Raw genomic sequence first — 23,310 nt, forward strand, 5'->3', positions numbered from 1 at the left:
ATTACTTTATACTACCACAACGTACTCAGTGTGATCCCACAAGTGGAGTGAGAGGTTAGGGTGTATAACCTTATCCCTACTTTGTGTGCGGTAGAGAGGTTGTTTCCGATAAGACTCAAGTAAGATGTTCCCAAAATTGGTTTGACAAATACAATATTTAAAGGCTAAAAGTTATGGAAAATACTACAGACAAGAAAAGTATTGACAACAAAATAGTTAAGATGAACCAAGTAAAAAAAACAACAATATTAATACTATTGAAGAATATGATAATAATATAATAATAATAACTATACTGATAAGTAGATTAGGGAGCAAACAAGGTGCTCTAAGCTAGAATCATGCTCCCCCAAAGGAAAGAGAGAAATCGCTCGACTACCTACTAACCCTCTAACCTAATCCTCGACTTTCTTGCTTTCCTATCTAAGGTCATGTCTTCAACGGTGAGATGATGATATGCTATGTCATGTCTAATCGCCTTTCTTCGATTCTTTCTCGGTCTACCTCTAATTCTCCTTGGACCTATCATTGCCAATCTCTCCAACTCCTCATTGGGGCATTTGTGCATCTCCTCTTTTCATGCTCGAATCATCTTAACCTTGCTTGCATCTAGTCCACTACTTAGGCCACTCTCTCCTTGCCCTGTACATCTTCAATCCTAATCTCATATCTCCTAGTGTGCCACACATCTTTCTTTTCATCTTCATCTCTGCTACATTCATCTTTTGAACGTATGAATTCTTGACTAGCCAACACTTTGCCCTATACACTGTAGTTGGTCTAACAACCACTCTATAGAATTTACTTTAGGACTCGGTGACACATTCTTATCACATAGTACATTGGATGCAAGCCTCCATTTCATTCACCCCACTCCAGTACGATGTATGACATCATCATTGATCTCCCTATTTTCTTGGATTATCGATCTCTAGTTGCTTTCCTAATACAATTAGCTGTCCTAGTCCACATCCTATTTGTGTCCCTACTAATCTCCCAAGCCCCCCATAGCCATCAACTTCTCCGCAACTCTTGAATTTTATAATTAGTCAAGCCCTCCCCTTAATCCTTGAATGACTGTCATATAAAGCCTCATCCTCCTCTTCTTTCAATCTCTAGATTCATTACCAAGAGCTTATGTTGGGTTGTATCACTTGGGATGACCTTACTATTCTTACATAAAACCTCTATCACTTTTCCTAGGGAATAGGTAATGGATTTGAGTCCTAGCCACCATACTACAAAAGTTGATCAACTGCTCCTCCTCCTTCTGAAAACTCAAGTTAGCCATTACCAAATCAAAATGTTATGCTTAGAAATATGTATTATGGATTAAGTAGTAAGTAGTGTGTGAAGTGGGCTTTACTAATGGACATATATTTGAATCATTCCATTCAGGATCTTTACATCTGTCAAAATGTTGGATTTCTAAACTTATATAAGGTCCTCCTGGAATTCTCGTTGAGTGAAGCATGATATTTTTTGTGGGATTAGGGTTGTGAGAAATATAGGAAAAGAATATTATTGAATTGTTGTTGTCTACATTTTTACCGGAGAGACCCTATTTATAGACACTACAATAGACACCTTTTCCAACTAGGACACTGCAATACAATCCTTTTCTAAGTAGGACACTATATGTTATTCATATTACTATTACTATTACTATTTCTTTTCTAAGTAGGATTGTATATACCTATTACTATTCCAACACTCCTCCTCAAGCTAGTGCATACAAATCATATGTATCTAGCTTGTTACAAATATAATTAATACAAGGATTGATGAGGAGGTTGGTGAGATATCTGCAAGTTGGTCGCTCGACTTAACAAAATTGACATTCAATCTCAATGTGCTTAGTTTTCTCATGAAATACCGGATTTGATGCATAATGCCGATAAAATACAGAGTGATAAATTACAGTGTTGAACTTCACAAACCAAGCTTGCACAGGCTATTTCAGACCATAGAGTGACTAACACAATCGACATACAAGACTACTAAACTCCCTTGAGCAACAAAATTAGGTGGTTGCTCCATATAGACTTCTTCACAATGCAACGGTCGTCGGAAGTGCTCAAAATCTAGTATAAAGTGTATGGATCATGTTGGAATCAGTAGATGAGTTGATATTAAACAAGAAAGTCACTGAAAAATTGGATGAAACATGCTCATACGCCAGAGTATTAGATTTGATGGCTGAAAGTGATCACAATCTAAGAAATAAAATCATATGGGTAGGGTCAGAATGATGGCACGACCCAACTAGAAAATAAAAATTATATAGGATAGTTCGAATTGATGGAACGACCCTATTGAAAAAGAGAAATAATATGGGTAGGGTCGGAATGATGGCATGACCCTATTGAAAAAGAAAAATTATACAGGTAGGGTTGGAATGATGGCACAACCCTACGCAAATCAGATTTGAGGAGTCACCGGAAAGATGAATGGAACTATGCAAATCAAATCTGAGGAGTCACTGAAAAGACAAATGATTCTATGCAACTCATATATGAGAAAATAGTTCGGAAAAATCCACGGTACTACACAAATTAAATATGAAAAGTAGTCACCGGAAAGATGGCACGGTGCTACAAGTTAGGTATAAGAAAGTAGTCATTGGAATGATGGCACGGTGCTTACATAAATCAAATATGAGAAAATAGTCACCGGAAAGATACACGGTGACCCAACTTTTGCTAACATAATTGTTGGCCAGACGGGCAACATATATAGGTAATGGCCACCCGCTGGCAACGGNAGATATAAGAAAGTAGTCATTGAAATGATGGCACAGTGCTTACATAAATCAAATATGAGAAAATAGTCACCGGAAAGATACACGGTGACCCAACTTTTGCTAGCATAATTGTTGGCCAGACGGGCAACATATATGGGTAATGGCCACCCACCGGCAGCGGAGGCTCTTTGATTTTCTACCAAGATCGTAGAGGCTCTGATACTATGTGAGAAATATAGGAAAAGAATATTATTGAATTGTTGTTGTCTACATTATTACCAGAGAGACCCTATTTATAGACACTACAATAGACACCTTTTCCAACTAGGACACTGCAATACAATCCTTTTCTAAGTAGGACACTATATATTATTCATATTCCTATTACTATTACTATTTCTATTCTAAGTAGGATTGTATATACCTATTACTATTCCAACAAGGGTAAAGGGGCAGGTCCATACTCCCTTGAGTTTCAAACTGGTGAGCACAATTGGGGTTGGGCTATCCAACTCAAAAATGATTTCTGGATTATTTTGAAAAAAATCTTGGAGCTTTTCTTGTTGACCATCTTCCGTGCTAGTTTATTCAGAAGTTTGTATTTTGTTTTTTAATATCATATTGTTGTAAAAAACAGGTTTTGGAGAGAAACAAAGCTGATGCTGCTCGATTTGCACCTTTCTGGAATGAAATCGTCAAGAATTTGAGGGAAGAAGATTACATTACTAATTTGTGAGTGACTGTTTTTGTTATTTTGCTAACCCAGTTTCAGTTTGCTACTACTAGATTGATATCCTTCAACCTCTTAATTTTGATGGATTGATTTTCAACCTACAGGGAGATGGAACAGCTTTTGATACCTAAGAATTCTGGGAGTCTGCCCTTGGTTCAGTGGCCTCTTTTCCTCTTAGCTAGCAAGGTTGAGCAGTTGTTAGAGTGCTGACAATTTCTTGTGTTTCCAGTTTTTCTGATGCAAAAGGTGATCTATGCGGTCAACTGTCATGTTGAAGGCTGTATATCTTTACATTTATGCTGAATGTGCAGATATTTCTTGCAAAAGATATAGCTGTGGAGAGTAAAGACTCACAAGATGAGTTATGGGATAGGATTTCAAGGGATGATTACATGATATATGCAGTTGAAGAGTGTTATTACGCCATCAAGTTTGTTCTTACATCCATATTAGATGATGAAGGAAATGATGAAGGAAAGAAGTGGTAAGATTTCAAACCCTTCCGAGTCGCTCTGTTTTTTATGAACTCACACAATTAACTGTTATTTAGAGTTATGCATAGTCAGTTTATATTCTTTGTTTTGTCTACTATATTAGGGTTGAACGTATATATGAGGATATTCGTGGGAGCATAACTAAAAGGAGTATTAATGTGGACGTTGATATGAATAAGCTGCCACTGGTGATTCAGAAAGTAACTGCACTAATGGGAATACTGGTACTTGTTCCTTTCAAGTTTGATAACTTTTATACTTAAGAACAGAAGGTCTGCTTCGTTCCTTTGGGATTTTCTATTTCCTGGTATCCTTACCATCACTAACACTGGAGACTAGGTAGTATTGAACTTCTGTTGGAACAAAGTTTGAAAATCAGTGATCGGCTTTAGCGCTAGCTAAGAGGCAGTCAAAGCTCTTGTTGACAGATTTAGCAAACATGTTCCCTTAGAATGGTCAAAAGACTCGAATCTAGGGTCTCCCCTTGTGCATGTTCTGTGACTTCCGAGTGTCTGCTGCTCTCATTAAGTCCTACCGCTGCACGTCAGGCCCCTCATCCCCTTGCGAACATCCTCTTTCTTCATTGTATTTAAGATGAAATTAATGAATTTGAACGCTCTCATATCCACATGTTTATGGTACGTCTTGTCATACACAGAGACCTTTCAATAGGTGATGCATACTTCTTCTTTCCAATTCCATATCAGAAAACTGCATTGGTCACATGCATTTTGTTTTCTTTACTGTCTTCTTTTGCATCCATTGTTCGGTGACCTCTTATTTCAGTTGAGAGGATCCCTCTTTCATTGTCGGTTTTTAAAAGGACTGAATGAATATTTATCTTCCTTCCTTTCTGTTTATGATCTGTTGAAATACTCTCACGTAGAAAAAGGAGCATACACCAGAGCTTGAAACTGGGGCTGTTAAAGCTATTCAAGATCTGTATGATGTTCTGCGACTTGATGTCCTTCGCTTCAACTTGGGGTATTTCATATAACTTATCATATTTCTGGGATTATTATACTCTTGAGTGTGGTGCATAATTACTATGATGTCATTTCAGAGCCCACATTGACACATGGAACACTTTGTTAAAAGCAAGGAATGAAGGCCGGTTGTTCTCAAAGTTAAAGTGGCCAAGAGATGCTGAGTTGGTAGGCTTGCATCTGGTTTCCTTTTCCATTCCGTTAGTTTTTTTCTGTCACCTCTCTGCTCCTTTTCCTTTGAGCTCACTAAGTTTTCTAAAAATGCACTAAATATATGCAGAAGGAACTGATTAAAAGACTTTATTCTCTCCTAACTATTAAAGAATCTGCTGCCAACATACCCAAGAATCTTGAAGCTAGGCGTCGGTTAGAGTTCTTCACCAATTCCCTTTTCATGGAGATGCCTGTAGCGCGACCTGTCCGTGAGATGCTATCCTTCAGGTATGTTCTTTCACATTCTCACAGTTTATTTAACTATCTTCAGACCCTTTGTGTGATAAATTTTTACTCTTGCAGTGTGTTCACCCCATATTATTCAGAAACTGTTCTTTACAGCATGCCAGAACTCCTTAAGAAAAATGAAGATGGAATTTCTATTCTGTTTTACCTCCAGAAAATATATCCAGGTAATCATTGTTTCTTTGTGCAAAGCATTAGGCAGAAATAGATGGTATTTTCCATTCACATCACTTGATCTTATTTCTCTGCTGTTCATTTAACGACTGAAAAAAAAAAATTGTGCTGAGATTTTAAACTATTGATAGAACTTATTTCTTTTGATCCCAAAAGTAGTGTTTCCCTTTCCCCCTTTCTAGTTTATTGGCACTGCTTAACTGATTGGTTTTTATCAATTTTTGTTCTTAGTGTCCTATATTTCCTTTTTTCTTTTGGTGAATTTTGTTCTTAGAGTTCATCTCACGTGTCTTCGTAGAGTATTTCAAAGTCAACTTTAAAATCACTAATTCTGAGATGAAAATGCAAACTGTATCGAGCTCCAAAATGTTAGAATAAATTGACTTGCATCTTTTCCTAGGAAAATTCTTATTTTACGGTTCTTTTATATCCTGCAATGTTAAGTTAGATTGAAACTATATTAGTTGGTATTTTGGTAGCTTTTGTTTGTCTGGATAAACACTTCTAGTGGTATATTTTAGGCCATGTAAGAAACCATATAGAAGGATAAAAGCATGTCCTAATGGTCTTTTATCTGAGTAATTTTCTTCGTTGAATCTTTGGGTCATGTTTGAACCTACATGGTCCATGACTCTGGTTTCTGTATCCTTTGCTGTGTGTAGGATATGCATTTTATTAGATGACTCTCCCTTTCTTTTCTGATTTGTCAGTATAGAGGAAATGTCTACAGCAACAATGACAACATTTTTCAAAACAGGTTTTGTCGAGGAAATGCCTGAGTAATGGAAATTGACATTCAACCTAATATCCTTACCAAAAAATATAAAATCTAATATCCATAATATGTCTCATTGATTCTATTCTCTTTCCTTTGAAGATCTAGCCATAAACAAGGGTTTTTGGCAGGGAATACTGTGTGACACTGTCTAAGGAACACTTGTATTAGCTCATTCGGTGTTTGCCTATGTCAAGGCAACACAGAATTGGGGAGAGGTGATTAGACATGACATGAAACATCTTCAGCTCACCAAGGACATGACCGTAGATAGGAAAACATAAAGTTCGATTAGGGTTGAGGGTTAGTAGGTAGTCGGGCAATTTCTCTCTTCCTGTGGGAGAGCATGGGTCTAACATAGAGTACCTTGGCCGTTCCCTCTTCTACTTAGCATTATCATCAGTATTATTCTATTATTATCTTATTCTTCAATTGTATTACTACTGTTATTTCCTTTACTTTGGTTATATTTACTATTCTTGCTGTCAAATGTTCTAATACTCTGCAGTATTTTCACCATAGTTTTTACTCTTGTATTTGTCAATTCTGTTTTAAAAATCGATTTCCTTGAGCCGAGGGTCTATCGGAAACAACCTCTCTACCTCACACAAGGTAGGGCTAAGGTCCGTATACACCCCATCCTCCGCAGACCCACTTGTGGGGTCACACTGGGCATTTTGTTATTGTTGTGGTGTTTGCCTATGTCCTTCCTGACATACTTTCCTTTTGTTGTTGGCTCTATGAAACTTTAGTATCCCTTATTATCATCTCTGGAAACAGAGAAGAAGTCGAACAATGCTGGTTGGTGATGTGTATTTAGGTGTTGTAAGCATACATCTTCAACTAATAATCTACTGCTAATTGTTGGTCAATCTCTGATGTAATTGTAATGTTGTCTTCAGGATGCTTTTAAGTGTCTTCAGGATGGTTTCATTGTAGGCGTTCCCTTTGTTTGAATACCACATTTTTGCTGCAGTTATGACAGTTTCTTGATTTAGTTGACTCATAGTCTTAGAAGTTACATTTGAATGATAGTCTCCTTGTTGTTGTCGTTTCACTGAGAGGAAAAAGAAATTGTTGGATGCAGATGAATGGAAAAACTTTCTTGCACGAATAGGTCGTGATGAGAACATCTCAGAGAAAGAACTTAATGATAATCCAAATGACATTCTTGAACTTAGGTTCTGGGCTTCATACCGTGGGCAAACATTGGCCAGAACTGGTACTTCTTATTTCTCTGCTCTCTTCTAAAATTTGTAGTGTATGCTGTATCCTTCAATGTTTAATACTACACCTGTGACTGCATCCTGTACCTGAGGAATGACGTTTAGGTGTTACATCAAATTGATTCTTACCTGTTTTAGGTTTGGGATAGATCATTTATTTTTACTTTGGATTTAAAATATCAAGGATCAATCTGTCTACTTGCTCTGTCTTACTCTTTGCAAGACTTCTACTTTGATGCTACTACTACAATAACTACGCATCAATCCCAAGCTAGTGTATTATGTGGATTCACCATGGATTGACAAGTTTACGTTGGCTGGCCCACTTTTTACCCGTCAATGGGATTTTTTTGCTCAAAACTCGGATTTGAGTAGTCATTTATTTGGCACCACTCAAGGGGTGGGAACTTCCACTCTAACTCTTCTTGGGGGATTCCATCCACTGTATGGGGCCTTTATTCAGGCTTGAGACCCCAAATGTAAGCAAGCACACACAGACCGAGTTGACAATCCCAAGCTCACTTGTAGTTCGATACATAAGATAAAATACCAGTATCCTTTATTACTCACACAAGTGTCCAGAACTCAAATTCATGAAAGATTTTCAGAAACCAACCCTGCCTCTCCCCCCAACCCACTTTCAGCCACTTATTCTCCTTACTCAGTGTTAGGGCACTATCATTTAATTCAATAATTTGGCCAAAAAAGATGATTACAGCCATCAGTTTTGTTGGTGGAAAGTTTTTCCTAGTCACAACTGGAATGGAAGAAAGAGGGAAACATGAAAGTAGGGATGTCATTGCCTGTATTTCTCTCACTGCGCTATTCTGAGTAAAAAACAAAACCTTGACACCCAGTAAAATGAAAGGAATGAATCTTTGACCTATACTTGTCTTATTGTGCTACTAGAGACGAAAATAAATATATGAAGAAATTTCAGTTGATTTTAGACGGAAGTCTTTTTACCTAAATCTTTCTGCAAAGGTATGGATGATACAAATTATGTAAATTATACTAGAAGTTCAAGATGATTTGAACAAATTGTTAACATTTTCAGTTTCATAGAAAAAAAGAAGAAAGAAGAAAGAAGATTAGAACAAATTGTTTAAAATAAAAGAAAGGATAAATTGAAGGTGTTCAATGAAGGGTGAGTATAAGATGATACTGTTTGAATTTATATGGAAAAAAGAGTGATCTTGCTTAAGAGATGAATGACTATGACATGATTAGGACCAGAGAAATCTTGAAAATATATTTACAATGTAAAATGGAAAACTTGGACCTGTTTGGCCATGACAATCATTCACTTTTTATCTGGATTTATGTCACTTAGTTTGAAAATTGGCGTTTGGTCATGAAAATCCTGAATCTAACTTGAAGTTGCATTTGAAATTTGAAGAGCACCCAAAACCTTGTTTTCACTTTCAGTTTTTACACTTTCACTATATTTTTCTTTTCAAATTTTACCTAAATCTTTCATTTTCTATAAAAATGGCTCTATTTAAATTATATTTCATGTTTTTTAGGACAACTTCGAACACCAAATATTATTTGCAAAAATTATAACTAAACACAATTCCAGTTTCAAAAATCCAAATAAAGGGAAAATATTTGTAATAGTATGTAGTAGCAATCTATGACCTTATGTGACTATCTATTTGGAGATATTACTCTTTTAGAGATGATTTGATTGTATGTTTCAGATAAGTTTTTCAAGTTGGGTGATTTTGCCAGCTTTTAGAAATGGGTGGGTGGGTTGTAAACCATATTAGAAGAAGTACATTCAAATTCTAAATATTCGTTGCAAAAAGTATGGCTTAATGCAACATCAACTTTAAAAACTTCAAATGAAGTGAATGATATTCAATTTTCATGGCCAAACGCCCACTTAAATTTCTGGTAAAGTATGTGAAGGGAGAGAGGGCTGCTCTTGAAGAAGAAGTTGAAAGTTGAATTTTCTGTCTCTTGTGATGGAAAAGTTAACCGATGGGCTGCTGAGGCAAACTTTTAGGATTGGAAGTTCAGTGTATTAGAAAAGACAAAAGCCCTAAAAATGGTAAATGATCACTAAAAATGTTTATAGGTACTTACTGGGCATATCCTGTGTGCGTGCTTGTGCTAGCCTGCTAGGTAGGTTCTCATGCTTTCCTTTCTTGGATAATGTTGCATACCTGCTTGTTTTTCTTATAAGATTCTTTCCCTTACACAACCTTTCTGGAGTTTTGCAGTTCGTGGAATGATGTACTACAGGAAAGCACTAATGCTTCAATCGTATTTGGAAGGGATGATTACTGGAGGTTTGCTTTTCTGAAAACCCAAAACAACAAATGATTTGGTTGATTTTCTCTTCCTTCACCAGTTCTCATCTTCTGTACTTTGTTAGATACTGAAGCAGGAACTACACCAAATGAAACTACGGATACTCAAGGATTTGACTTGTCTCCTGAATCAAGAGCACAGGCAGATCTGAAATTTACGTATGTTGTCACATGCCAGATATATGGGAAACAGAAAGAAGAGCAAAAACCCGAGGCTGCAGATATTGCGTTACTAATGCAAAGGTGATATTTGTTCATTTAGATTTTAATAAATGTAAAGGATAGATTCTATTTTTTCCTTAATTCAGAAAAAGAAGAAGAGTATATTCTGTTTTAGAGCTGATGTCAAAACCACTTACTTGACTTTGGGATCGACTTTCATTGTAGAAATGAGGCTCTTCGAGTTGCTTTCATTGATGAGGTTGAAACTCTTAAAGATGGGAAGGTGAATAAGGAATATATCTCAAAGCTTGTAAAGGCTGACATCAACGGCAAAGATAAGGTGCCATTCTTTTTCTGCTCTAAAATTGGCTTAAGGGCATCTATGTCATTACCATTATGCTTTTTCTATTTAGTCGTCACTTAAAAATTTGTTCTGTTTTTTTTTTCAGCATGTAATATGCGTAAATAGTGGTACAAAATATGCAACTTTTTGTGCTTTGGAGTTCAGTAAATTGCATAAGCTCTTTAGAATTTGAAGCATAATCTGAATGAAGTTGGGTCTTCTCTTACTGGTGCTGTTAGTGAGTTCTTTTCCTGTTAGGCTTTTGCTATATTTGCAATTACCCTACCTTGTGTTGAGGTTCTAAAATGTCAACATGGGGAAATGGCGCTGTGTTGCATCTCAAACTAAAAATGTCCTACATGCATGGGAAAAGGAAGTAAGTGGTTTTATACGTTGGGTCCTGGGGTTGATAGTCCTAGAGGTCCTTTTTGGGTTATTACAACTTTCTACATCCCTAGAAATGTGAATGAGTATATCTCGGCCTGTATCTGTTCAGTTCTTTAAGTTGTGTAATGAAAAAAAGGGTCTTTTAAGTATTGACTTGGACCTTTTCAACTCAAGCTATTCCAAACGGTAACAATAGTTGGAGTTTGTTGGAAGTGTACAAGCAACATATGTTGTCTCAAACCTTGTGGTCTCTAGTTGTTTTGGATGGCAAGTGGTAACATAAGTGGGCTAAATGAAATCTCATTGGTTAAGTCCTACATTTGCAAAGAATTAAATGGAAGCTTCCCATAGACACCACAGAAGCTTACAACTACAGTTCTCCATCACCTATTGGATCTACAACGAGGATATTCATCCTTTGAGGGTGAATTTCGGGTTCTAAACTAGACAAATTTGATATCCTTCGGGGTGGCCCAGTGGTTTGGACTTGGGACGTCCATGTTGGAGGTCTCAAGCTCGAAACCCCTTGCCAGCGAAAGCAAGAGGTTTGTCTTTTGGGTCAAGCTCGTCGCACCGGGCTTGCCTAGTGCAAGTTACCTCTCCTATGTGGTTTGCGAGCTATTGCATAGGAGTGGGGGTTTTACCCTGTGCGCACCCAAAGGATAGCGGCTGCGGGTTTTCCTTGTCATAAAAAAAAAAAAAAAAACTAGACAAATTTGATGCTAGTAGGAAAAGGGAAGCAAAATGAATCACTTGCATGGTCATTGACACTTGAGCATAAAAGTCTGTCTTTTTGGAACAAATGTTGGCTATGATAAATGGTCATAAAGTAATGATTGATGAACAAACAATAACATAAGAATGTGAATTGCAGTTGTAAGAGTTTGCTACAACTGTTGCCTTCTTAATTCTGGTAATAAAACAATCAAAAGTAGGATGAGAGGCAATGAGTAAGATGAGAGGTGCTGTTTTCTGATTGGTGCTTTCCTCAGCCATTTGCAGGAATTTTATGTAGAGTAATATAATATTCTTTTTCTGGAACTGTTTTGATTATAAAAAAAAATTAGTATAATGTTCTGAATTTGTATTTGATAAGATATCATTTTCAGTGTTCGGACTTTTGCCCTCTACATTAAAATTGTAACGCTTGTACTTGCTTGTTCTTTTCTACACGAGTGCAGGAAATCTACTCAATTAAATTGCCTGGAAATCCTAAACTTGGTGAAGGAAAACCTGAAAATCAAAATCATGCCATTGTCTTTACACGTGGAAATGCAGTGCAAACAATTGACATGAACCAGGTAGCCAAGCATTTAATGTTTTGTTGACTGTTAGTCTGTACCTTTTGGTATACCTCTTGTATACAGCCATTTTGGCCCTCTTGAGTTTTTTTTGGCTTCCAATTTTGGCCCTCTTGAGTTTTTAAATGTTGGATCATAAGGGGGGGTAGCAAGACTCAAAAGAAGTGGTGGAAGCTAATACCATCATGCATATGGTGGTCAGTGTGGAAGGAAAGAAATGGGAGATGTTTTGAAGATAGATCTAATTCTATTCACAAAGTAAAATGGAATTGTTTGGTATCTTTACTTTTTTGGTGTAAACAGCTCTGCATAGAAGATGTAGATCAAATTATAGAATTAATAGGGAGCTTGTAATTTTGGTTAGGGCTGTAAATTTTTGAAGGTGGCCAGCATGTCCTTAATGCTGCTGAATACAACTTTACCAATGTTCAAAAAAAATAAAAAATAAATAGGCGATGATCCCTGTTTACTAAGAAACTTTAGGGTGGATTCTAACAAAAGGGGGGTGTTCATATCTAAGTCCTACCTAGAGCCTAATCTTCTCCAGCAGGGTGGCCATAGTGAGATAGAGTGGTGAAACTGGGTTCCGAATAAAAAATAGAGCGAGTAGGGAAGGGAGATATGCTCCAATAATTCAGTGATATGTTGTTTATGTTGAAGAAAACCATTTCCACAGTGAGTATAGTGGTGAAATGAAGTGCGGAGTTCTTTTAATAGTTCTACAGAATAATTTTGTTATCAACTCTTTGAAGTACTTAGTTCATCCCTTTATCAACATCTGAGAACCATTTAATTTTCTACCTTCATTTTTTCTTTTAAAAAAATACATATTTAGAAGAAATGAACCTTTGACATAACACAGCCCCAAAAGCTAGCTCATGAGGTAAGTATTGCCTAAGACCATATAAGGAGACAAAGTTCGCCATCCCATACTGATGTGGGAATCTACCACCCTCGCACGCCAGTGCTAGCAACTAGAGCATGAACAACATAACATAGAGCCCAACATCGGGTGAGCAAAGAATTGGGTAGGATCTGATTCTGATATTGAGTCCCAACAATACAACAAAAATCAATCAGAAATAGGAAACTCTCCGGAAACAGTGAAACCTCTCCATGAAAGGTGACTGCCTGGTCGGAAAGTTGTATGTAGAGAAACCTGGATGGGTGATGTCGGAATGTGACTCACAAGTTACCTTTCTCAAAAAAAAAAATGTCAGAATGTGACTCAATTGTGTGAAGAGAGTGGCCATAAAAGACCACAGGTGTTGCCTCATGACATCAAAAGGTAGGTGCAGGTGGCAGTGCATGAGGTGCGTGAAGCACTTTCCGGTAGTAGGCTTTCTTGAGCTGGTTCACACAATTGTGAGGTGTCTCCCAGTGGTACTGGTTTGTGCACAATGCTGACAGAGAGTGACAAACTGGCAGGAAAAATTGTGTGACAGCGATGCTTCTCTCTTATAAATATGTTGCTGGTAGCTGCACAATAAGTAATTTTTTTTTTTTTTGATAAAGGTAACATTACTTCTATATATCCACAGGTATACTACATCAAAGTGTAGTCCCCCTCCAAAAAGTTTTACTTACATCATTCCTAGGATCTTCTAGTTACAACTAGTCAATAATATTAAACACATTTTCAGCATCTTCTATCACTACTTGCTTACACCAAAAATAATAAAGCCCTAGGCAATTAGTCTTTATCTTCTGGATATTGTTCTGTTTTCCTTCAAAGCATCTTTGATTCCTTTCCTTCCAAATTGTCCACCAAATGCAAGCTGGGACAATCCTCCATCTCTTCTCATTTTTTCTTGCATTTCCATCCCCGTTCCAGCATTGTAGGACTTCTATAATACTCCCAGGCTTTGTCCACTTAATCTTTCTCTTTTGGATAAACATCTGCCACAATTGATCAGTCCATTTTCTCACCTACAAATTATAGTAATTTTCTCACCTACAAATTATAGTAGTTATATCAAGTCCTCGTCCACTCACTTATGTTGGAATCTAGCACATTTCCTATTCCCTTCCAAGGGCAAGGAGGGGTCTAATCAACAGCGATAAATGCTAGGATTCCCCGACGATTTTGTTACGTGATGGTCTAGGTTTTCTGCGAATACATGAGTGGTATCTGTTATCATGGAAACTTTTGGCAGTATTTTAGCTAACTTCTGGTGCATGTAACTTGCTTCTTGAGCTTTCCGCTGAGGAAATTACGCCCCTAGTGTCCCCCAAAGTGTTCGACCTTGAATTTTTGTCCCTGCTTAGTAAAATCTTTTAAGATATGACCTTAACTTGAAAAAAATTGTTTGGAAGAGTTTATGTTGCCCATCAGGCATAAGTTCTCACGTAAATATCCTGAACATTTGCCTTACGGCAAAGTTTAGAACTTATGCTTGATGGTAAACATACCTAGTTCTAACTTTTGCCTATAAGGCAGAACTTCTAGTCAATTGAGCAAGTACACTATCATAAAATGTCCTGAACGTCTGCCTTATGGGCAAAAGTTAGAAGTTATGCCTGATGGGCAACATACCTAAGTTTTAACTTTTGTTATAAGACTGAACTTCTTGTCAGCTGATACTTTGCTGCTAATTTTTTCTAGAGAATTAATCCCAAAATATGATAGAATTTCTACACAAACATGACATCTGGTTAAACATTTGGTAATTTCATAGAAACTACTGGATAAGCTGATACTATTGCTTTTGATGCTCCAAAACACTTGGCTAACTTAATTCCCTTCCCTATCCATATGTTAGGCTTATCAAAGTGGTTAGTAAAGATTCGAAACTGACCTAAAATTATTGCTAATAATTTTCAGAACTTGTATTCTGCCAGTTCTCTAGTTTCAATCTCTAAACTTGTAGAAGTATACAATGTTTTGTGCTACATACTCTGATCGTGTCCTTTTTTTTGGCCAAATATTTTATTACCTCACAGGGGAGGGGGAGGGGAATATTGAAGGGGATTACTATGAGATCGAACTTTCCACCTACCTGGTGGAAGGTGGGGAGTCACCAGTGAGCTCTCTTAGGTCATGTCAGTGTCTCGTAGATTTAAATTCTCGTGTAGTTGAACACGGTGAACTCACCATGTGAGCTGCCTTCCTACTCTTTGAACATGTCTTTGGTAACATGGTTGCTAATTTTTCTTCCCTTGACCAGCACTGGAAACTTTATCAAATCGTGCACATTCTGTTGTGAATCTTATTATATTTGAGGGAGAAAATTAGAACAATTCAAACTTTTACCTAAAATGGAAGACTACTTTTGGTCCTAAAAAATGCGTTGTTAAATAATCTTACCTCCAATTTGGATCTTTTCTGGGGTGGGAGAAGGGTTGTTATCTTAAGTACGACAGAAAACATGGAGAACTTTTGGTCTTGCTTCCATGTCCCATATTTGCTGGAGATGCTTGTTGATGACTAGTTTTCACCTAAAATTTGAGCACATACAATACACAACTTACAGATTAGATCTTGCTGATTTATCCTACAACAACTTCTTCCCAACAGCCCTACACACTGATTTCCTTGCTTTAGGACTTGTAATTTCACCCTTTGACCGCAGATCCTGGCCCCCTTACCCTCTGCTTGCCTCTCCACTTCCCATTTCTTAGTCTTCTAGTGTGCCCTCAGTACTTCAGCACCTTGGGCCATTTATTTATTCGTATTTTTACCTTTAATATATTAATGAGTATTCTAACTGACCCCAACTATCTTCATCCATGTGTTTCTATTTAGTCGCTTCTAATTACTCTGTACAGTCGTAATTAGAAACTTTTTCTTTTTTGACGACTATTTGAGTAATTTATTGTGATAATAACATCTTTTGTTTATGAATGTATTTATTGGATCAGCTTGTTGTACACCTCTTCAAATAGTCTCTCTATCTTGTTATTTGTCAAATGATTTTCGCACATTTTTTTCATTCATAGTATCTTCTTCGTGTTACAGCTTTATCTTGCTTTATTGTATTTTGTTTTGCAATTTGATTGCACCTTGATACTGCAATTTTGCAAATTTTGCGAGCAAGCTTTCTAGTTTCTTCTCTCTTTATTGCTTTTTATTATTTTGTATGTTTTAGTTGCTTCTCTTAGCCTTCATAGATTTTCCCAGTCACACAGATAAACAAACCAACCTTTCATCTTTGATTGTCTGAGGCGAGTTACATATTTATATTACCAATAACAGGACAAGTGAGACTCCATTTCATTTGATATACCCAATCTTACCTCGACCTCTCACTATGTTTTGATCTACCACAGGATAATTATTTTGAAGAGGCTCTGAAGGTGAGGAATCTTCTTGAGGAGTTCTTCCAAGATTATGGCATTCGTCTTCCTACAATTCTTGGTGTTAGGGAGCATGTGTTCACTGGCAGGTAATTTTGAATCTGATGAAATATGCTTGTGTCGTGTTTTCTGAACAGCCATCTTATATGGGTTTTATGTTTCAGTGTTTCTTCGTTGGCGTCCTTCATGTCTAACCAAGAAGCTAGCTTTGTGACAATGGGCCAACGTGTTCTGGCAAATCCTTTGAAGTGAGTAGGCATTTATTATGATGATATTTTTATTGCACAGGGAGTCAATTTGTGACAGATTGTGAAATTCTTCAGAGTTCGTATGCACTATGGACATCCAGACGTCTTTGACAGGATTTTCCATATTACTCGAGGTGGTATCAGCAAAGCATCACGTGTGATTAATATCAGTGAAGACATCTTTGCAGGTAACCGATTTGCTACTGAGCACTCCACTGGCATGCATGTTGTGCATCTCCATTTTATATCTTCTTGGTTAGAAGCTTTCTCACATAAGAGGATATCTCCTGGATTAGTGTAAATCGCTATAGCTTATAGGTTCATATGATTCTTCTCTGCTGCTAGCATACTTATTCTCAGCTTGTGTCGTCTTGTTTGAACTGCATCCGTACTTTTGGTTCATTTCTCTTAAATCTTCAACCAGCTACATGTTAGTCGTGTATTTAAATATAATTGTAAAGTAAATCTTTACAAGTCTTTTTCTTAACGTGACATTCAAAAGCACTATTTAGAAAGATTGGCCAAAAAACACCTCAAAATAAGCAGATTCTGGATGTTTGGCCAAACAGTCTAAATACTTTCAAGTATAAATGCAGGGTTTAATTCAACGCTACGGCAGGGAAATATTACTCACCATGAGTACATCCAGGTAAATTTTTTCCAACCTTTCTGTCTTTGAATACATATGATTGCAGTGCCTAAACTATGACCATGCAGGTTGGCAAGGGACGAGATGTTGGACTCAATCAGATTGCATTGTTTGAAGGCAAAGTTGCTGGTGGTAATGGTGAACAAGTTCTAAGCAGAGATGTTTACAGGCTCGGCCAGCTCTTTGATTTCTTCAGAATGTTATCGTTCTACTTTACAACTGTCGGATATTACTTCTGCACAATGGTACAAATTCACATTTCAATGCTATAAGTCTCTGTTGTTAGTTATGATCTCTTAGACTTTATTGCATGAGGTTTGTTCTGGGTTGTGCTTTTATATGCTTGTTGCAGCTATCACCTCCAGGTATATCGTGGTATTTCTGACAGACCCTTTAAACTTTTGTGCAGTTGACAGTTCTTAGTGTTTATGCTTTTCTCTATGGCAAGGCATACCTGGTAAGTACTGAACGATTTTTAGCTTTGAGGTACATTTTGTACAAGTTATAACTCCAGATGTTTAAGCTATTAAGATAGGGTTGCACAGTTTTGCCTTCCTGAGTAAGTTAAGGTTACTCATTTAGTCGACCTATTTCTTTGCACTAGTGTTATTGTCATGGTGCAGTTAGCATTTTGATAATTCTGGAGCAAATAAACTTGTTCTTCCAAATTATGTGAACCTTTTGTTAGATATTCAAGAATTATGTTTATTTTATATTCATGTTTTGCCTCTTTCTGAAGCTGTCAATTTTTTCTCCAGGCATTATCTGGTGTTGGTGCAACTATACAGGATAGAGCTAATATATTACAGAATACTGCTCTTAGTGCTGCTCTCAATGCGCAATTCCTTTTTCAGATTGGTGTGTTCACAGCGGTTCCTATGATTCTGGGTTTCATTCTGGAACAAGGTTTCCTAAGGGTATGTTTCTTAGGTCCTTGTGTCATAGTTTGATCTATTATGCCTAAAGAAGTTCCATTACTTTACCAAATGAGTTCGAGTTCATGATTGACTAATATTGATTGATTACTTGAGTCTTGATATGGTTAAAAATTTATTCCAGTGACCATTAAGTATTTTCTTAGCTTCTTATCTTTCATTTTAGAACAATCTCTTAGTTTGCTGCACCTACTTTACCTTCCTAGCTATGAAGTTGATATATTTTTCTGCTTTTGTCTTATTCCCACTAAGGTCCATCAATATCCTCTCAAAAGCTATGTTGGTTTGACAACTTCAATTATTTTTTTCAAAAAAAGTTAATGTAAAAGGAAAAGGTGTTTTGGTGTCTGTAGTGTTCTTGAAGATTTCTTAGTGTTTTGTGATTGGAAAAATTTTTTCTTGAAAAACACCTTTAAAATTAAAAAGAAACTAATTGAAGATCTAATCAAAGAGGTATCATGCTTAAACTTTTTGCAATAGTTCAAGAAAAATATCATGGAGAAAGCAACTGATCTCTATGAAGGATTCATCAAATGCTGCTGCTAATTCTGTTTTGTTGTCTTTCACATTTAAAATCTAGTGCTATATTTTATGACATTTTTCATGGCTCTCTCTGCCTGTCCATTTTCTATTCTCATTGGCATCATTCTTGTCGTCGCAGGCTGTTGTTGGTTTTGTCACTATGCAGTTTCAGCTTTGCACTGTCTTCTTCACGTTCTCCCTTGGCACTAGGACACATTACTTTGGTCGAACCATCCTCCATGGTGGTGCAAAGGTAGGTCCATCTTCTTACGCTACTCAAATATTCTTATTCCTCTGTGTAAATCTAATCAGAAAATCTTATTTTTTAACAGTATCATGCAACCGGTAGGGGATTCGTCGTTAAACACATCAAGTTTACAGAGAATTATAGGCTCTACTCCCGCAGTCATTTCGTAAAGGGGTATTTCTCTCTCTATTTCTCTCTGTAAGGCATACGGCGTACAGAAATTTCACGCCCTTGTGTTTGTGTGTTGGTGTGATTGCATGCACGCACATGTGCACACTTCTATGTGGTCATCTTTTGTCATAGCTCTTTTCTGTCCTAATCGAAGTTTTACCAATCTTTGACCTTCAGCATGGAAATTGTACTTTTGTTGGTGGTATATGCTGCTTACGGCTACAACGAGGGTGGTGCTTTATCCTACATACTTCTCACTGTTAGCAGTTGGTTCTTGGCTATTTCTTGGCTTTTTGCTCCATATTTGTTTAACCCGGCAGGATTTGAATGGCAGAAGTAAGTAATGTTTTATTATGTTTGGAGGTTCATATATAGTTGCACGTTTGTTGTCATCATTCTTGTGTTCCTCTATAGGACGGTAGAAGACTTCCGTGACTGGACCAACTGGCTTCTTTATAGAGGTGGAATTGGTGTTAAAGGAGAAGAAAGTTGGGAGGCTTGGTGGGATGAAGAACTGGTATGAACTATACTTTGATACGAATGTGGTTATTGACCTTCACTATTGATCTCCATCAGTTCTCTAATGAATAATGAAATAGGGGTATGATAGATAGTCTAGTATTGTGCAAAACTACTGATAGTAGATTTTTTAAATAGGTCATGCCACCTATGTCAAGTCCCTGTCAGTGATTTAAATTCAATTGATGACTCGATTTAACTGTCAGAATGCCTTCATTAAATTATCCCCAAGGTTTCCAAAGCATATTTCAAGAATTTGTATTGGTTTTATTATGAGTTGGTGATAGTATAAAGGTAAACAACTGATTGTAAGAACTCCAAATGGGTAGTGTTGTGTCATTACTCTTCTCTTTCATTTTATTTTTTCCTTTTCCTAATTAATACCGAAATTACTTATAGTGGATTCATTTAACCCCTTCGTGATTGTATTTATGTCTGCCTTTCTTGCTTTTGACCCTGCATATAAATTTTCAGAACTAGATATGGGAATTCTTGTAATATTTAAGCATATATACATATATGTGCTCAAGGCATGTAATTCCTTGAATTGTTCTTTATAATTTCTTTGCCGTGTGATGAGTACATTGACTGCTTTTTTCCTTAACTGTCGATGTGTAACAGCTTTAGTCTATTGGCAATTCCTTATATCATTCATTCTTTTCTAAAAAAATTTGATGACACCTTCGTGTTTTTTGACAGGCTCATATTCGAACCTTTGGAGGAAGGGTGATGGAGACCATTCTTAGTTTACGATTTTTTATTTTCCAATATGGCATTGTCTATAAGTTAGATGTTCAAGGAACAAATACATCTTTAACGGTATTACTGTTACTCTTTGCCTAAATTGTATTTGTTTTTGTTATAATTTTTTTCCCATTATCTTAATTTGGAATTACAAGACTTGATAAGTGATGTGTGTTTTTGGGGGACCATCATTTAGAACATACCCGCTTTACTGAGGGAGCCAGTTTATTCTAACCATTATCTATTTTTCAAAGGCCTAGTTGTCATCATATTGTAAAATGTTCAGTATACACACATAGATTTTGTATCTACCACATGTCTGAAGGACCAAAGAAATTCTTAACCAAAGTTTCTGCTCATAAAATTTGATGTTGTGTGGAAACAAGTTTTCACTACCACTCAGTCAGTGATGAGAGTCTCTGTTAGTTTTTACAATCTAATTAAGCACAAGATAATCCAAATGAAGTATACAGATTCAACTGTGAACCACGTACAGTTCATTAGAAACCACATACATTTTACTCTCACTGCTTTGTCTTCCTGTACAATCAATTTTGATGTGACTATCATTAACTGTGTATCGAGTGATGGCTGACTGCTGGTTCTTGTGGCTTTATTGTTTATCAGGTGTATGGTTTTTCATGGGTTGCATTTGCTGTTATTTTACTCCTCTTCAAGGTTTGAACCAAGTTTCGTGACCTGTTTTAAGTTTTATCATATTGAGTTTGAGGATGTTAAAATGAGATCAACTATTTTGGGATGCCACAGGTGTTCACTTTCAGCCAGAAAATATCAGTTAATTTCCAGTTGCTGTTGCGTTTTGTTCAAGGCCTGTCGTTTTTGCTTGCTGTTGCTGGTTTAGCTGCTGCTGTTGTATTGACAGAGCTTACTGTGACGGATGTCTTTGCATGCATCTTAGCATTCATACCCACTGGCTGGGGAATTCTCTCAGTACGTCCTCTTTTCCTTCAAGTCCTGTCTTCTGCTGCTACTTGCTTAATACATATCTTAACGGTACAGTAGTTGCATTGATAACATTTTGCGCAATATATTTATTAGAAAAGGATAGGAAAGTTCACTAATATTAAAATTTCTCGAACTATCAAAGAAGCAAATAAAGTTCAAAATCTAAAGCCTGGATCAATAACTTTCCCTTGGTTTCAGACTTTCAGTTGGATAAACGAGTACATGCTTAGTACCTGTGGCAGAGCTTTGTATTTGATTTTTTCGCGAGTGTAGTGCATGGTATATTATTTTCTTCTCTCTTGGTGGAGATGTTTTGAGGTAGGCTAGAAAAAGTCTAGGCTTTTGTGGTATACGCTTTTGCTGTAGTTTCGTAGCTTTGGCATCTCTACTGATTGCAGTACTGACCATCCTGTACTCTCGTGAAGAAACTATCATACAAGTTATAAGTAGGGTAAACTCAAGTTCCCCTGCCACTATACATTGGTGTTCACTGAAAACATTTTACACAAATCTTGTGTTTGATTGTGCACATCTTTCTTTATCCCTTCTGGACGTATTAATTAATTTCCCGCAAATGCATGTTTCATCATTCGACAGATTGCTGCAGCATGGAAGCCTCTAATCAAGAAAATGGGGATGTGGAAGTCTTTCCGTTCAGTTGCTCGTCTGTTTGATGCTGGTATGGGTGTGCTCATTTTCATCCCAATCGCGCTCTTTTCTTGGTTCCCCTTCATTTCAACATTTCAAACCCGGCTTATGTTCAACCAAGCGTTCAGTCGAGGGCTGGAGATCTCTCTTATCCTTGCTGGAAACAATCCAAACACTGGTTTATAATCTCTTCCTTCATCTTCCTCTGATCTTGTACAGAGTAAGAGTGGTTCATAATGTTCTATATATCACTTTTAGGAGCCTTTGGTAGAGTACTTTATGTTATTAGTAATTATTGTAAAATCTGTCAATGTATAGTTTTCAGATATGTAAAAAAATCATAATTTTGACTCTACATGATCCCTCATTATTATTGCACTTACATTATTGTTTGTATTAAATCAGTTGGAAAAAAGAGAGGAAGAATTTAAATCTTATTTTTTACATCTTATGTCTCAACAAATTATCAAGGATTTATTATTTGTATGTGTTCTGCCTAGCATACTTACTAGTCCGTTCTAAATTTCAACCTATGAACTTCGATTTGCCTGAGAGTTAGTGGGTCCAGTACAAATGACCTAGTGAACAATACTCATTTTTACACTATGAATAACATCACTTATTTTTGCTTTTCAAAGTCATGGAACAAAGCATTCACGATTTTTGGTTCTTTTAGTGTATATTACACAATTTTCTCCATTTAAAATACGAGTTTTCTTTTTGTACCATGGCTCAAACTCATGACATATGTCTAATCCACTCACACGTGTCACGCTCTTATTTATGTTCGTATTGCTTATTATAAATATATATTTTAAGATTGTAACGTTGGGCTAATAATAATTTATTTAATCCTAATCCTAATATGGCGGCAAACGTAGTAGAGAATTGCAAGAATGGATTATGGAAGAGGAACCAACCAATCATCCATGAACACACCCACAGTTTTATTTATGTCCATTAAAATACCAAGTTTTGATTTATACATGGTTCAAAATGATGTATGCCTAACCCACCCACAGTTTTATTTATGTCCATCTTACTTTTGATATCTCGTGTATTTTTTATATTTTGACTAAGGCATTAAGTCGTGTTATTATTAATGAAACTGGAGCTAGTAGTGTTTGATAATTGTAGACAAGTTATGTAATATAATTTACATAAATTTCATTGCGTAAACAACTAATTACATTATTTTTCTATTCTCTTCTAAATTACAAAAAAAAATTCTTAAAATATATGAATTTCGGATACTTTTTGGATT

The 23,310-nt window shown here is 36.5% G+C and overlaps 1 protein-coding gene across 1 annotated transcript in view; it reads left to right on the plus strand.

The window, feature by feature from the left end:
* LOC125853414 (callose synthase 9) overlaps nt 1-22,488 on the plus strand; it is a 51,690-nt gene extending 29,202 nt beyond the window's left edge. Inside the window, exons 25-52 of the mRNA XM_049533096.1 lie at nt 3,381-3,475; nt 3,581-3,662; nt 3,788-3,960; nt 4,074-4,194; nt 4,857-4,954; nt 5,034-5,124; nt 5,237-5,397; nt 5,473-5,582; nt 7,452-7,586; nt 9,819-9,887; nt 9,974-10,151; nt 10,296-10,410; nt 11,982-12,101; nt 16,371-16,486; nt 16,562-16,645; nt 16,721-16,833; nt 17,242-17,294; nt 17,363-17,539; nt 17,704-17,751; nt 18,053-18,211; nt 18,891-19,004; nt 19,084-19,172; nt 19,347-19,505; nt 19,584-19,686; nt 20,388-20,507; nt 21,060-21,110; nt 21,201-21,383; nt 21,996-22,488. Of these exons, the coding sequence (XP_049389053.1) occupies nt 3,381-3,475; nt 3,581-3,662; nt 3,788-3,960; nt 4,074-4,194; nt 4,857-4,954; nt 5,034-5,124; nt 5,237-5,397; nt 5,473-5,582; nt 7,452-7,586; nt 9,819-9,887; nt 9,974-10,151; nt 10,296-10,410; nt 11,982-12,101; nt 16,371-16,486; nt 16,562-16,645; nt 16,721-16,833; nt 17,242-17,294; nt 17,363-17,539; nt 17,704-17,751; nt 18,053-18,211; nt 18,891-19,004; nt 19,084-19,172; nt 19,347-19,505; nt 19,584-19,686; nt 20,388-20,507; nt 21,060-21,110; nt 21,201-21,383; nt 21,996-22,232 (3,354 nt within the window). The 3' untranslated portion in view covers nt 22,233-22,488. The remainder of the gene's footprint in view (nt 1-3,380; nt 3,476-3,580; nt 3,663-3,787; nt 3,961-4,073; nt 4,195-4,856; nt 4,955-5,033; nt 5,125-5,236; nt 5,398-5,472; nt 5,583-7,451; nt 7,587-9,818; nt 9,888-9,973; nt 10,152-10,295; nt 10,411-11,981; nt 12,102-16,370; nt 16,487-16,561; nt 16,646-16,720; nt 16,834-17,241; nt 17,295-17,362; nt 17,540-17,703; nt 17,752-18,052; nt 18,212-18,890; nt 19,005-19,083; nt 19,173-19,346; nt 19,506-19,583; nt 19,687-20,387; nt 20,508-21,059; nt 21,111-21,200; nt 21,384-21,995) is intronic.
* The last annotated feature ends 822 nt before the right edge of the window (nt 22,489-23,310 follow it).

This window comes from Solanum stenotomum, chromosome 1, assembly GCF_019186545.1.
Source record: "Solanum stenotomum isolate F172 chromosome 1, ASM1918654v1, whole genome shotgun sequence".
NCBI classification, from domain to species: domain Eukaryota; kingdom Viridiplantae; phylum Streptophyta; class Magnoliopsida; order Solanales; family Solanaceae; genus Solanum; species Solanum stenotomum.